General features: G+C 41.8%; 1 protein-coding gene across 2 annotated transcripts in view; it reads right to left on the bottom strand.

The window, feature by feature from the left end:
- The window catches only part of pkd1a (polycystic kidney disease 1a), a 71,870-nt gene that overhangs the window by 35,907 nt on the left and 19,085 nt on the right, over positions 1-16,878 (bottom strand). The window contains exons 9-20 of one of the 2 annotated variants that reach the window (XM_058090334.2): positions 16,183-16,360; positions 11,312-11,526; positions 9,748-9,869; positions 9,511-9,661; positions 7,696-7,958; positions 7,250-7,612; positions 6,648-7,124; positions 6,424-6,552; positions 4,492-4,667; positions 3,911-4,041; positions 642-3,250; positions 359-556 (exon numbers count right to left, since the gene is read on the bottom strand). In XM_058090334.2, the coding sequence (XP_057946317.2) occupies positions 359-556; positions 642-3,250; positions 3,911-4,041; positions 4,492-4,667; positions 6,424-6,552; positions 6,648-7,124; positions 7,250-7,612; positions 7,696-7,958; positions 9,511-9,661; positions 9,748-9,869; positions 11,312-11,526; positions 16,183-16,360 (5,012 nt within the window). The remainder of the gene's footprint in view (positions 1-358; positions 557-641; positions 3,251-3,910; positions 4,042-4,491; positions 4,668-6,423; positions 6,553-6,647; positions 7,125-7,249; positions 7,613-7,695; positions 7,959-9,510; positions 9,662-9,747; positions 9,870-11,311; positions 11,527-16,182; positions 16,361-16,878) is intronic. The other variant, XM_078793177.1, reaches the window with a different exon arrangement.

Genomic DNA, 16,878 nt, shown 5'->3' with positions numbered 1-16,878 from the left:
TTAATTAAGCTAGGCCCTGTTACGCCCGTCAGGCCTACGTTATTTCCAATAGTGAGGTTAAGATCTCATTCACTGCTGTGCTAGTATTATTGACGTCACTCACGTTTATATTTGTCCTAAATCTGGAGCCAGGAGAAAGACACGATGCGGCCATCCGATATATGCGAGGGAAATTGGAACGGGACTGGAGATTTTGTCCGAAATAGGCGAAATCTGTTATAAAAAATCCGATATATGCAATGAATTTTTATTGGAAATGCATTACAGAAAAATCGGTTATTTTTTATCTGTGAGCGAATTTCCGATATATCCGAGTCCGATATATCCGAGGTTTACTGTATGAAGACAAACACCGTACCTCTTTGCCGATATGTGAGGTCTTGTGGAGGTGATGTAGGTCAAACGTCCATAGGAAACTAACAGGTTTACCCGTCGTGATGTTAGCCGTAAATACCCTCTTCACACCTACAGGGATTGCTGTGCAGCTTCCTTGGATGGACAATCCACGCAGCGGCTCCATCACCTCAACCTGTAGGTGTCTGCGCTTGGAACTTACCTATGTTGGTAAATTACAACAACATATACAAATATTGTATTTAATATCTAAAAAAGTATGATAATAAAGGCAAAGTTATCCTTACCTGATTGTGAGCAGTGAGGTTCACCATGTAGGTATCGACCCTGCTGAATACGTGCACATATGTTTGGTTGAGTTGCGGGGTAACGGTGGCATCGCCGCTGATGCTGAGGATCAGGCAAACATCCGAGCCCGCTGCCAAAGTAATATTGAACTCCACCTTCTCACCGAGCACTGCTATCTTTTTACTTGCCCTCAGCTCCAGCCCTTGAATCTTGTCCTGAACAAATAACTCCTTTGAAATCACTTGTCCGCTGACATCATTGGTGGCATTCAGCACAACGGTTGCTGTCTTTGGCTTCTGGAAGACCACAGATGTGTTCTGTCCTGTTTCTGTGTTTCCATCAAACATCCATGTCCATGTGACATTGGTTCCTGTCACCACGCTGCCCAGGAGCGTGACAGTGACCCCCGTTGCTGTGTAATTGTGCTCAGTCACGTTGTTTGCTTTAAACCCAAGACCGGAGATGACTTCCTGGACGCTCACCATCTCAGACACAAGCTTTGAACTAACTTCATTGAAGACCTCAACAGTAACTTTATGTAGTCCCGGACTAGGAAAAGTGTGAGTCTTCCAGAATCCGTTCCACTGCAGAGGATCTCCGTTAACAAACCAGCGATATTGCAGGTCTGAGCCCTCCAAAGTGGACACTGACAGATCAGTAGAAGCATTGACAGCAACGGGATTTTTGCTGATGTGCAGTTTTACTCCTCCGACTGGATCTAGGAAGTGGATGGTTATGTTTTTAGACAGCTGACCCAGGAGGTTAGCTGCTCGAAGACTGATCTCGCACGGCCCCGGTGTGGAGAAATTGACCTCGACGGTCTTACCACTTATGTTGAATCTCGAGTTGACAGGATCGAGCTTTCTGGTGACATTCCAAGTAAAAGTCATATTGGTTCCTTCTTTTAAGTCTGCATGAAGGTGGAGAACACGGTTTGTAGCAAAGCACCAACCACCTATGCTGGTGTCTCCACCTTCCGGTAAAATATCCAGGTCCTCCAGCTCACGTTGAACAAACAGGAAGATATTAGCTTGGGCCGTCCCTACGTCGTTCTCTGCTGTCACAATAATATTAAAAGTTCCAACAGAACGGAAAGTGTAGAACATGGTGTGGATTCCTGGGATAGACGTACAGCGGTCGCATAAGATCCATGAATATCTGACATCATCTCCCTCCAGCGTTTGAGCCTCAAAATGCACTGAGGCATTGAGAGGAACATTTACCAGGCTTGCGTTGACTGTTAACCCACGAACTGGCGCCAGCACAGCAACGGGTAAAACTGTGCAATTCCTGCTGACTGAGTTGCTTGCCGTCAATGTGATGTTGTAGTTTCCAGAGAAGTTGTAGGCGTACGAGACACTGTGGCCGGAAAACAGATTCCCATCTCCAAAGTTCCATGTGTGAATGACATCAGGAGACGAGATTGGGGTTGTGAAAAAATATGGCTGCCTAAGTATCAAGTAATTGTACTTGGTGCCGTTATGTAGAATAACAATGGGCCCAATTGGCTTCTGAACCTCGACGAGAACACTAGAATTACTTGCGGAGATGTTATTGGAGACCGTTACTGTCACTATGTAATAACCTGGATTGGGAAATGTTGTCACGACATTCCCAAAGCCATGCATCACTACGGGTTCTTCCTGTGTACCGAAGTTCCACCGATAATTATAGGCAAACTCTGGCTCGGCTCTGGCATGTAACCGAATTTCTTCACCGACAGCATAGTGCGTTTTCTCAAGGGTAAGGTTGATGCTGGTTAAGGTGGGCTCCACGCACACCCATCTAAAGAAGCTGGCTTTGGAGGCCTTGTTGATTCCGCTGGAAAGATTAAGAGAAAGGTGGTAGTTCCCGCTTGTCTTGTAGGCGTGTGACACTCTGGGATTCCCAAGATGGGTCTCATTAGGACTTCCATCTCCAAAGCCCCATTCATAAAGATTGGTTGATGCATTGCCAGACACCCATGTTTCAAAGTCGACAAGGGTCCTTTCTTGGACACATCCGGAAGGCTCCATCCTGATGACTTGGAAGATATAAACCTGCACGGGAACGGTAGTCCAGCCGGAGCTCACGGCATTCGCAGCAGTCACATTCACCGTGTAGTTGCCATCTTTAGTGTAGCGGTGAGACACGTGGGGTTCAGATGTCGTGTAGATACTCCCATCACCCATTGAAAATGTCCATGTGATGTTATTACCTGAATCAAGGTGCGCCTTAACTGTAGTGAGACTGTTCAACTCCGTGGGAGAGGAGCTTTCAGCGGTTAATTTTCTAATCTCATCAAATACAAAAATGTTAGCGCAGGCTTTGGTGTCGCTGATGGTGTTATTTACCGACACACAGACATTGAACGCACCGCTGTGCGTGTATGTGTGTGCCACACGGCGACCTTGGGACTGAGAAGAAGCATCGCCAAAGTTCCAGTCGTAGTGAATTCCGTAGGGCGAGGGCAAAGGGTGAGCCTCGAAATCTGCAGATTTTCCGGCGAGGAGAAGTTGCGGCTCCGTTTGTATGTCAACACGAGTTAGGATGCTGTAGACGCTCATGTTGATGCTTTGACTGACGTTCTCATAACGATTGGACACTGACACCAGTGCTGTGTATATTCCTGTAGAAACAGAGTAAAAATAGTAAATATAGAGAACATAAACTATGGAATTAACCACAGGCTTTAGAGCAGGGGTGTCCAATCGGTTTCCACCCAGGGCCATATACTGAAAAAAATCAAATAATGATATTTTACATTTTGGAGATATGCTAAGAAGTTATATACTATATATATATATATATATATATATATATTTCAAGAAAAAATAGACTGCATCGCAGCTTTAGGTAAAAAAAGATTCCAAACCAAACTGTTTTCCAGTTTGATTTATGTCTTAAATGGCTTTTTTTTATCTGATTATATCTCCTATATCGGGTTATACAAGTGTAAAGGTGACTATAGGGGTGTTATTTCATGTCTAAATGGCTCTAATAATGTTACAAAACCTATACATTGTGAACATGTTGTCTAGGCTCTAACTACAAAAATATTCTATTCATAAAGAAGGAATCACTTATCATGGTTGGGTCTGGAACCAATTACCAATAAACAATAAACCAATAAACCAATAAACAAGGGATTACTGTACTGCTCTCTTTAATTGTATTTTAGAATGTGCCAGGCACCATTAAAAAGAGCAGTCTGACAACAATGGCCCCAGGCCCGTGCTTTGAGACACCTCTGCTTTAGAATATACGTATTATTCCTACTGAGTGTTACCTGGTTGAGAGTAGACATAAGTGATATTGTTGCTTAGTAGGACTTGATTGGGGAAGTCTGGACAGAGATCAGAAGCTGCGTAGGGTGGCTTGAATTCAAACTCTTTATATCCCCCGTCCCCAAAAGACCATCTACAGCAGGAAGAATGTAAAACAATAAAAAATATGAGCTTGAGAAGAACATGTAGCGTCGATGAATAAAAGCACTGATGACCAAACAGTCAACCAGAAATGAGGAATTGTCTCTGACAAGGTAATGGAAGTTTGGGTATGGAGAAGTGGAAACTGAGTGGACAAAGACTGGTAAGAACGGAGGAAAGTGTATCCCACAATGAGGACGGTGGTAATGTGAAGAAGGGAGAAAAGAAAAAGTGGAAAACGGGGAAGAAACAAAAAAAAAAAAAACGTGCAGGGGGAAAAAGCAGACTAGAAGGGAAAATTTGTGTCAGCGATCTATTCTAACCACATAGTTATAAAAAATACAAACATAAGAGCAGGAAAGAGAGAAAAAAAATACAACAGCTAAATAAAGAAATAAGCATGAAAGGATCCATTTAACCACGGTCTCTGTATTCATCATACCTAAAGGTGGCCATTACAGACATGTCCACGAGCACAGATGCAGTCAGTGTCTGAGTAGAACCCTGAGGGACCACATCTGGAACACCCTTCACCGTGAGGTTGCTCATAGGCTGCAGACGGTCCACTGTGACGTTAAAATGCTCTGTGAGGCTGCTGATGTGGTTCATAGCCGTCACCTGGAAAAGACACCAAACCAGATTTGAAGGCTGACTTGACAATAAAACTGAATATATGCAACTGGATTCAAGTGACTCAATTCTCCCGTGTGGTCCAGTTTTGTCTACGTATCATGTCATGTATACGTATGTATGCAATCCGATATGAATCAGGACTCTACCATATGTGCAAAGACCTGAATATAATAAGTGGCTGCGGTGTAAGCAATAGAATGGATACTTTATATCCTGTATTTGTGGGCCAGCAGCATACACACATCTACCCAAACAACCATCTCAGAAACCACAGTGAGAACGATGCATCGAGAGGGAAAAAAAGGTGGACTAATGCCAAGGACTTAGGATGGGATTATAGGTCACTTGAAAATACATGCAACCAAATGGATGCTCGAGGTAATTATCTGTTGTCAAGTTCATTAACAATTAATCTTAGTTTTTGGATTGAGGGTTTTATTTTGCCCTATTCTCATTAAATGGGACCTACAGTAAAGTCTCGTTATATCGATATCGGTTATAACGAATTACTGCTTATTACGATACTATTTTCATTTCCCGGCAAATTTCTAGTCTTTTATGATATAATTAGTTCCGTTAGTACGATATCCGGTTATTATGATAATCCGGTTACTACGATGCCCTTTTCATCTCCCGCCAGCCAATTTGGTCTGCTTATATCGATACAAAAGCAGCTTAAATCTGGCATTTGTTGGTTCTTCTGTTGCAGGCATGTGTTTGGCCAGCTATGTGGGGCAGGTTGAGCATGACCTGTGAACTAGGAAGTGCGGGAATCGGTGTGTGTGCTGTGCTCTGGTGGTGGAAGTGTGAAAAATAAAGTTGACTGGAAGCAGCCGTTCGCCGTGTTCTTTTTTGGTATTGAAATCCTTAAGCAAAGATTGATTTAAGCTGCTCGACATTGTTCTATACTATAGAACAATGTCGAGTGCATTATTACCCACTTTTAATGCAGTTCGGCGCAGGATCGGATATATCGACAGTCCGGTTATATCGATATTTTTTCAGACTCCCGACAATATCGATATAACGAGACTTTACTGTATTATGCTTTTTCCACTTTTCTGACCTATCAATGTGGTTAGAATGTTGTATTATCATGTGAAATGATGCCAAAGTGAGCTCTGAAAGAAGCTGGGGATGGCTCTGAATGCTTGGTTTCAGAGAGTTTTTTTTCACACCGACTCGCTGTGATGTCACAGCCGGATTTCCTTATATGGGCGCCCACGGGTACAAGCCGTTTGGGATCAATCACAGCGAGTGGGTCATGGGTGGTATAAATTAAAACAGACTGTTTTGGAAATCCAAGGAAATAGAGCTGGGATATGTGCAGGTTCTGGAAGATCTAGAAAGCTTTCTTTTTGTGTGTGTGTGTGTGTAGCTGCTCTAAAGTAGTCCACAACTCAATACAAAAGGGCCCAAAATGTGCATAATAGGCCCCCTTTATCATCTGATTGATGCAGCAGTCACACACCAGGTCCAGCAGGTGGGGCTGTATTGAAAAAAGCTTACTGTGTGTACCAGCTGGTGCACACTTGTAATGTGGATCACAGGGCTGGGGGTGAAATTCCATTGCTGCCATATCATAATTTGTTAACCAAAGGACAAACGGACAAACAGATTGTTGGTAAAGGTTATCCGTTGAATCTTCCGGTATTCCGGAATTCCGGTATTTAATGAATAAAATTAGCTTCCAAGAGTATATGGATATTATGTCGAATCTGAACATGTGAAAGAAACTCACTGTGAGCTTGTAGACTGCAGCGTGCTGGTAGATCACATTGAGGACGGTGTTGTAATAAGTGAAGTAGGGTTTATCATCAACTGTCCATTTGTACGTGGGATTGGAACCTTGGACTTCTGCTGTGTAGCTCTACAAAAAACAAGACAAATATAACAAATATATGTCATATATAGAAAACACTGAACACTTAATATGACAATAAAGCAACATAAAGATAAACACACCACAACTGACTCCATGAGGACCCTGTGATCTGGGGACGGCTTTACCACCAGTTCTCTTAAAGGTTCTTCCAGGTGAACGACCACAGTCAGGGTGGATTCTGTGACATTATTATGGGCATGAAGCTCCACCTGTATCGGCCCTCTATGCTCCTCCGGCCCCAGGTTTAGATCCAGTGCTGCATAAAGGCTTGGTTCTGTGAACTCCATCTCTGAATGAGACCCATGCTTGCAAAGTGTTGGACTGGATAGAAAATTTGAGGGACACTGTGACTGAAAGGTCACGCTGTGATTACTTCCTCGTTGAGATGCTCTTGTGATGTATCGGGACTGGACATGGAGGAGAAGCCAGGTGTTGTTGGGCTGCAGGTAGAGGCTGTCGTTCCAGAGAGGTGGGTGTAAGACGGTTAGACCCAAAGGAGGCACTACATGCAATGAGCATGATGCTGAGACTGGATATGATGGCTCAGCGGAGGTCACCTGGAATTATTTTATCGCAATGTCAGAAGTTGTCTCATTTACACACACACAAAAAAAAAATCAATATGTGTGGCTTCCTTCATGTTGGATATGACTCGCTGCATGCTGGGATATGACACACTTACCTGCAGAGTGTAGACTCCGGGCTGGGATAAGCCGACAGACAGCTTCGCTCCCTGCAGCATCACCTCGCTGTGTCCCACATACAGCACCCTAATGGGGCATACCGCATCCTGCAGCCAGCCTGCCCCACCGGTCTTCAGTCGCGTCTCCAAGTCAAGTCGTGGTCGAGAGTCAACACTGTGGTCAGCTGATCGTCTACTTGAGTTAATTAAGATCCACTCGGATTGGTTGAGGACTAAAACAGGCTGCCGCCACAGAGAAGTAGGAATGGACTGGCAGCGAAGAAGTGATGCTCGCCCCGCATCATGTTGAAGGGCAATGACATCACCAGGGGAAACCAAGATATCTTCCAACTGGTCGCGTACCTGAACAAAACATGTTTTCAGGAAAGTAGATACAAAGTTCCATGGTGGTGACAACAATTTGCCAAAAGTATCTTTCCCCTCACCAGAATGTTTGCAGCCGGCCCCGCTGGCAGAGTGAAGGTCACCTCGTCTTGTAGGGTGTATTGAGGTCTCAGAGCTTCAGGTGGAAGATGGGGAGCTTGGGTGCAGTTTTGACAGGAGGATGGGAAACACGGGCTCGAGAGGGCCAGGCACTGGTGCTGGAAAGGACACCACTGTTGTAGTTTGGGACAAGGGGGTGGCTCGACATCCTTGGTTTCATTCGGGACGCATGTAGCCACTGGAGCGCAAACTGGACCTTGACAACCTGAAGTAGAAGAATGATTGCATTGAATGATTGCACACTTTTTCCAGACACACTCCGGTTAGCATGTATGGCATGTATGGCGCACATCTTGTCTTTTTAATAATTTAATAATGTAATAATGTAATAATGTAATAATGTAATAATGTAATAATGTAATAATGTAATAATGTAATAATGTAATAATGTAATAATGTAATAATGTAATAATTTAATAATTTAATAATTTAATAATTTAATAATTTAATAATAATTGGCAATTTCACTGCTGTGTTAATGTGCAATGACAATAAAGAAAGTCTATGTCTATGTCTAATTCACTACATAATGCCTGTTTCGGACCTTCTAAAACAGGGGTCTCTGGAGCTAGGGTCTGGGTGAGACTGGGTCGCATCAGGTTTTCCAAAAATACCCAAAAAACACATTTATTAAAAACAGAAAAATGAATAAACTTTGCTTTGGTTTCGATTTTCTACAAGAAAAGCTCTGATAAAACATTCCACTGTTCTCAAATATCTTACTTTTTATTTTTCTACACAAAATAAGATGAAAAATAAATAAACAAATCAAGAATAAAGAAAATCAATCCAGCAGTAATAAATAAATAAATATAATAATAACAATAAAACGGCAAATAATAAAAACTTAAGAAACCACATATAGTTGGTGGGTAGACAAATTATTTTTTTCAGATTAAAATGAACAAAGCATTATTAGAGCCCTGTAGACATGACAAAACACGACTATAGTCACATTTATACTCTTTTTATTTACAACATATTGCGCAACTGCAGGGTCTTGAGACACATGCTAACTCGCAAACTAGAGAGCTAGCGACCTAAACGGTAGCCTTCAAGTTATTTCCTTTAAACTTAAATAGCCAAAAACTTACCACTTCCACACGGATAGGGAGGATAACTATTAACAGTTATTTAACCTTTAACATGAACATTAATCAAACGTAATAATTTTTTCTGGGTACATGATACCATACAGCATCCATATCAAACTTGCGCGGGCCGCACTAACATTAAACTTTCATATCAAGGCGGGGGCCTCAAACTAGTGTCCTGCGGGCCACATTCGGCCCGCGGGCCGCATGTTTGAGACCCCTGTTCTAAAACAATTGCTACCTTTTGTTCAAATGTATCTGAAAATTCTGCCTTTAAAAATATAATAATGCTCAATTACTATCAAAAACACGTTTAATTAACCTGCATCCTTCTCACAGCTGCGTTTTGGTCACATAGTTTACAGCAGTTACACGGTTGTGCCATAAAGCTGTTTTTTATATTGTTTCACAAGCAGTGCAGCTCCCTCGTCGTCACATCTTTGAGGCATACCCTCTTTTCAGTTGCGATGCACAAGCAAAGGGACAGGAAGCATTCAGGCAAGACATTCCTGTCGCATTCAAAGCCGTCCTTCATGTTGACCAGCATAACAACTTACGACAAGTTTTCTTAGTGTGTGCGTGCGTGGTCGTCTAGGTGTGAGCGCAGGTGGCTTGTATGTAGAAAAATGTGTTTTTTTACGCGTCGTTTGGTGTGAGACTCACCGGGCAGGAGCAGGTGCAGGCCGGGGTAAGGACAGCGAGGTCTGTAGGTCTGGAATTTAATATGGATTTGTGAGCTGAGCTCCTGCGTGACAAACTCCAGGGAAGACAATCGACCCGCCTTAACAAAGCTCAACGCTGGGAAGAGCAGTAACTGAAGGAGAGACAGAAAAACCAAATGGCTAAATGTTAGGAAGACACACATATTTTGTCAAATGAAATATTTGGCGAGTATTTCACCTCTATAGCAGCGCTTGCTGGCTGTGCAGCAGAGAGTGGTGTAATAGGCGCAACAAGCAAAGAATTAAGGGAGGGAAACACTGGCAAGCCGACCGTGTAGATTCCTGCATCTGGAACACGAACTGTTAGAGGGAGAAACGACAAGAAAACAAGGAATTATATCATAATTCAAGCAGTGATGCCGATGCAAGAAAAATAATACATTTTATAGAAGTACAGCCATCCCTTGTTTATCACGGTTAATTGGTTCTGTGATAAATGAATTGGTTCTGTGATAAATGAATTTCCATGAAGTATGATTCCTTATGTTTAAATAAAATATTTTAAAGTTAGAGCATAGAAAACTTGTTTATGCCCTTCTAAATATGTTTTTTAAGTTAGCGGCCCACATTTTATCCGAGCACTTTGCTTTACAATAAACGTAAATATGTGAATGAGCATGATAAGCAAGCAAAAAGGAGATATAGTTAATAATAGTTGTTCGTTTTTCCTTGTTTGTTTCATTAAAATGATTGTTGACCACCTTGTTACCTTTTTCCCGCCACGTCAGGGCAAAAGCTACCGAATTTTATATCTACAAAAAGTGGCCAGAAATATTTCAATATTGAACAAAGCAAAATTTGTTCTCAATCAGAAATCACTCCACACTATTTATTGCTCTCTGGTTCTACCATATCTTACTTATTGTATGGAAATATGGGATAATAACTATAAAAGCAATCTTCAGTCGCTAAATGTACTGCAAAAAAGGTCAGTAAGGATAATTCATAATGCTAAAACAAAAACATAAAAACAAAAAAAAAAACCTGAAACCATATCAGGAAAGCAGGAAGTGAACAAATGTAACAGTTACTGATTGTAAAAGTACCAGATGGAGGGGTAGGATTTAATAAGCTTTGCTTTACTGTGAACTGATTATGTGATCACTCAATATTAATCTGATGCATGTTCAAATGAAATAAAACATTACCATTACCATTACCATTACCATTACCATTACCATTACCATTACCATTACCATTACCATTACCATTACCATAACAAAAACACATCATAATCCGCAAGTTTGCAGCAGTGGAACGGTCAGATTGCCGTATTTTGCGGACTATAAGTCACACTTTTTTTCATAGGTTGGCTGTTCCTGCGACTTATACTCCAGAGCGACTTATAAATGAAAAAACTGTTTATGTTACATAAACAGTGGACACCTTTTTTGTTCATGTTTATTTTTTGTGTAGCTGAATAAGCATTGTGTTAGCATATCTTACACCTATTCAGCCTGTTCTATATTCTTTTATTAATGTTAATCTTTTACTGTTAGAACTTGCCTTCCAAGAGGACGTAATGTCTGTTTTGGTCAAGTAGTTTGTAAAATTACCCGCAAAAAATGTGACTTATGTATGTTTTTTTCTACCTAATTATGCATTTTTGGCCTTGTGCGACTGTTACTCCGAAGCGACTTATAGTCCAGAAAATATGGCATGTGTTTCCCAGCATGCTTTGCTGATGTTAAAACAATGGCTTTTGACTGTTTTATGGCCTCTTTATTGAATATAAAACAAACCTTGAGGACTGTACTGGCAGACAAATGCCCGCTTGGTGTTGCACGGATGCAAACTGGTCTGGGCACGCTGATCAAGGGACACACAAAAGTTTACACGGAAAATTGGAAAACGAGGTGGCAGGCCTTCTTCTCCGTTCTGAGCATCAGAGCCATTGACCCAGCGCAGCCTGCCGGGGGAAGTGACGTCACTCAAGCCGAGCCACACTCCTCGTTCCCTGGAGACGCAAGAGACAGGTAGAATATTGATAGACGCAGCATCTGATCAATACCCAGCGTGGAGGCTGCTCCAGATGGGAACTCACTAACACAAGTAAAAAAAAAGCATGATACAGTATGTATGCGATGAACAAACAAGCTTCTCTACTTGGCTTTCATGCACATTGCTAAATACCAGCGTAAGAGTGACATCGCAATCAGCAATCAATAATGCAATCAATAGTGTAGGCGTTGAGAGAAGCGCTACAAAATGCGCCTTGATTGGGACCCAGTGGGAAATGTTTAGTGTGGCCTTGTTATTTGGATGCATGAATTGGATTTTCACACCACGGTTCCGTCAATGGATGTTTTCTCTCAATCGATTTGACAATTGGCAGAAGACAAAAAACGATTTTGTTATTCATTTTCAGACATTTTGTTTTGTGTTTATAGGTTATCACGTACGGCATGATACTGGGCCTGATACCAGACAAACCGTGTGATGATCTTATTATCACATACTATTTAATCATGAGCTTATTATCACGTACTATTTAATCAAAAGACCATTTTGTTTCCAGAAAGTTTTCAGTTTATTACATGTATTACGGTAAAGTCTCGTTATATCGATATTCTCGGGAGTCTGAAAAAATATCGATATAACCGGACTATCCATATATCCGATCCTGCGTCGAACTGCATTAAAAGTGGGCAATAATGCACTCGATATTGTTCTATAGTATAGAACAATGTATATGAACAATGTTCTATAGTATAGAACAGGGGTCAGCAACCTGCGGCTCCAGAGCCGCATGTGGCTCTTCAGCCTCTTTATTGTGGCTCCCTTTGCGATGCTTGAATATTTTTAACACCCGAGTGGGGAAAATGCACGTCTTTTGTAATGAGTTTTAAAAAATCCAACTTTGTCTGAGACCATGAATGCATCCTGAGTGAGTTCTGACTGCTATCCAGTTCAGTACATGAAGAAAAACAAGTAATACTTACCTACAAATCTAAAAAATAAATTCGAGATAATTTAAAAACAGCGGCATGGGAACTTGTTTTTACGTTTACAGTAGTTTACACATACATTTATGTAAGTTTATCTCCAATACTAGCAAGAGTACTCCAACTCGTCTTTTCTTATCTGAACTACTTTGATACCCCCAAATTCCCTCCAATGTTGTTTTAAACATACTATATGTTTTGCGGCTCCAGGCTATTTTTCTTCAGTGGGCATTGGGTAAAATGGCTCTTTTCATAGTAAAGGTTGCCGACCCCTGGTATAGAACAATGTCAAGCAGCTTAAATCAATCTTTGCTTAAGGATTTCAATACCAAAAAAGAACACGGCGAACGGCTGCTTCCAGTCAACTTTATTTTTCACACTTCCACCACCAGAGCGCAACACACACACCGATTCCCACACTTCCTGGTTCACAGGTCATGCTCAACCCGCCCCACATAGCTGGCCAAACACATGCCACGAACGCCAGCATGTACATATGAAAAACAGTGATTATTGCAAGCGATAAAAAGATATCTGAATACAACACAATTAAATACATGTATTTGTACGCTTGTGTCTTCGTTGGAATAGGTGTGTATGCTATGTCAGTTGGTTCTTCTGTTGCAGGCATGTGTTTGGCCAGCTATGTGGGGCGGGTTGAGCATGACCTGTGAACCAGGAAGTGCGGGAATCGGTGTGTGTGCTGCGCTCTGGTGGTGGAAGTGTGAAAAATAAAGTTGACTGGAAGCAGCCGTTCGCCGTGTTCTTTTTTGGTATTGAAATCCTTAAGCAAAGATTGATTTAAGCTGCTTTTGTATCGATATAAGCAGACCAAATTGGCTGGCGGGAGATGAAAAGGTCATCGTAGTAACCGGATTATCATAATAACCGGGTATCGTACTAACGGAACTAATTATATCATAAAAGACTAGAAATTTGCCGGGAAATGAAAATAGTATCGTAATAAGTAGTAATTCGTTATAACCGATATCGATATAACGAGACTTTACTGTATATCTAAACAGTGTAAACACAGGAAGTTTAGCGTTCGTTTTTCCATCATGTAACATGCCAGAGAGTTGAATTTTGAATTTTTGAGAGAATCAGGCTTGTATTCATCCCCATTTTCTTTTCTAATTGATAAAATAAACATAGACACGTATTTGTCTAACTCAGGCGGGGGAATACTTTCTACCAGTCTTCGTTCGTTCTTGTAGTTGATAAGCCATTCAGAAAAAAGCTTGAGGTCGCCCTTGGTTTTCCGACTTGTATTTGCATTTTTAGTTTTTGTCGATCATTTCAAAAGTGTCCTCCTCATTAATGTTGATAAAACGTTCCATTTTCTAATATTCATTCATTCATTTTCTACCGCTTTTTCCTCACGAGGGGAGCCTATCCCAGCTGTCTTCGGGCGAGAGGCAGGGTACACCCTGGACTGGTCGCCAGCCAATCACAGGGCACATATAGACAAACAACCATTCACACTCACATTCATACCTATGGACAATTTGGAGTCACCAATTAACCTAGCATGTTTTTGGAATGTGGGAGGAAACCGGAGTACCCGGAGAAAACCCACGCATGCACGGGGAGAACATGCAAACTCCACACAGAGATGGCCGAGGGTGGGAATTGAACCCTGGTCTCCTAGCCGTGAGGTCTGCGCGCTAACCACTAGACCGCCGTGCCACCCATTTTCTAATATTGTGTTTGCTATTTTCCCTATTTGTCTTTCGGCGGGAGTGTCAACCGCTGACATGTTGACAGAACACAGACGGTTCACGCTCGTGCGCTGTTCTCTGATTGGTTGTTTCACGGGCACGATACCAGAGCAGCGCGCTCTGAGTGGACAGCTACGGGGGCTGATACTGGACATGGTTAAACTCTATATTTTATCAGTATCACTGCCCTGGGCTTTGACACAGTATCATTTCGGCCTTTTCCCGTATCATTCATGGTTGGTTTCTAGGGTACAGGCCCAATTAATACTGTAGTATGTGATAAATAATGGTACAGGCTGAGCAGGGGGGATTTTTGGGGCGGCTGAAAAATAAAAACCCAAGTGAAAAGAGACATTTCTTCCTCTCGTTCAGGTATTTTGTCAACTTCTCACATCTGTGAAAACGTCGTCTGGAGTGGACAGAGCAGAGTAAACATGACAAAGGGTCTCTGGGGCAAAGAAAAAAAAAAAAAAGGGAAGAAAAAAAGTTCCTTATGTAAGCAAGAGGGTGGAGAAACTGGAGAGAGGAGGATGTCTCGGAGGGGTGGGGAGGGGGGGGGGCATCTACAGCAGCTTTTTCTTCTCCCCCTTCCACTTTACTCAACAACCGTCCATCTCCACACATTAACACAGACACACATATTTGAGCTCTCATCGCAGGGTGTCAGAGTTGCCATGCAGCTGTGCTTATACAGATGCGCTGGACCTGACCTTTGACCCTTAATGCCAAACTTACACTGTTGTTTTGTATGACTAGAAGAATCCGGGGGTGAGCGGAGTTCAACTGATGGTCATCCAAACCCCCAACACGTATATTAAAGCAGTGATTTTCAACCACTGTGCCGCGGCACACTAGTGTGCCTTGAGAAATTGTCAGGTGTGCCGTGAGGAATTATCCAATATCACTTTTTATAATTAACATTTATTAATCATCATTTGCAAATATTATGTCAATATCCACGTATACGTGGACCCAAATATTCCAATTGGATTTGGTTTATTTGCTCAAACGGAAAGAATTTAACCTTTGTATACGCCTCATTCCGAAAGAATAGTGCCAATCCCAATGAATATATAATCGGATTAACAGGGATGGAATATTCCTTTCCCCAATCCGACTGAGGTATCTTGTAGCTGCTCAAACGGAAAGTTGTCAGGGTGCGTTTTTCTTCTTCTGTACTTTATTGGCGGTTGGCAAGCAGCTTTCGTGTGCATTAGCGCCATCTGTGGAACAGAATCTAAACCCTTCTATACGCCATTCATAAGTCCATAAGTCAAAAGAAAATATATATCTATATAAAACATGTACCCAGTTGAATTATAAAATATTAGCAAGCTTGAATTTGATCCTTTTCCTGGTTAAATTTATCATATCGCATGCTCAGATATGACGTAACACGCAGCTCCAGACGTTCTTCACTTTTAAAAATGGAGGCCAGCAATCGGCACTGGACTGATACGGAAAGTTTGTTTTTGATCCAAACTAAATTTTAAGACTGGACAAACGAAAAGCTGGCAATACGGAATTATTCCAACAAGTGAAAGAACAACTCGGGGAAGTCAATATCACGTGATTTTGGTGTTTACGTTTTACTGGGCATGCCCCATTGACTATTCTGGTTGATTATAGCGACGCATGTAGACAAGAGATTGGAATATTCCTTTCCATGTATACCATTGTTTCCGGAAAAGTCATTCGGAAAGAGAAAAACTCCTAGCTTGTTCCTCCTATAGACTTACTGATGTTTTCCAATGTAAAAAAACTGACTAAAAAAAGGTTGAAAAACACTGTATTAAAGTGATAGTGGCAAATATTGGAAGCATTTCAAATACAAAAATATGCAATACCATTTGGTAGTATACCATTTTATATTGATTAACACACACACACTTCACCCTGATACATGTGATGCAAAAATAGACCCAAAAGCCTGAACACTTCACTCACTGTGTAACTTTATGAGCCAGCAGGTTGCGCAGCGCGTCACCTCTGACTATTGCGAGATCCCCACCGCGGTCTAAACACTGTTGGTGAGCATCGGTCCAGCTCAACTCCCCCGGAACAATCTGGAAACAGCATGAGGACTCAGCGTGATAGACCCCATCTTTTGGACAGTAGGGAGAGGCTGACAGGACACACATATTTTTATATATTAGAACAAAATTGGTGCAGGACAGTCAGTGACAGTTTAGTGATCACATGCTGTAACGATACCATGCTTTGGTCAATTATTATGTCAAGCGATACTTGACATAACAAGGATGGACAAGGATGTGAATTGATGGTACTTTCCTAGATGCGAGACACCACCAGAGACAAGAAAGTGTATTTTTTGTGGCATGTTTGCCCATAATAGTAGCTGAAATCGAACGAAGGGCATGACAAAAACTTCAATTCTAGCCATTTTTTGTCCCTGTAAGTTTGCATAATATTTAATCCAGTGTACAAAAAAAATCATAAGGAATTGTTCTAAAGCAGGGGTCTCAAACACGCGGCCCGCGGGCCAAATGTGGCCCGCAGGACACCAGTTTGAGGCCCCCGCCTTGATATGAAAGTTTAATGTTAGTGTGGCCCGCGCAAGTTTGATATGGATGCTGTATGGTATCATGTACCCAGAAAAAATTATTACGTTTGATTAATGTT

The sequence above is a fragment of the Doryrhamphus excisus genome, linkage group LG9, assembly GCF_037039965.1.
Source record: "Doryrhamphus excisus strain RoL-2023G ecotype Guam linkage group LG9, RoL_Dexc_Guam_v1.1, whole genome shotgun sequence".
Taxonomy (NCBI): Eukaryota; Metazoa; Chordata; class Actinopteri; order Syngnathiformes; family Syngnathidae; genus Doryrhamphus; species Doryrhamphus excisus.
This window is presented reverse-complemented; position numbering and strand designations above follow the sequence as displayed.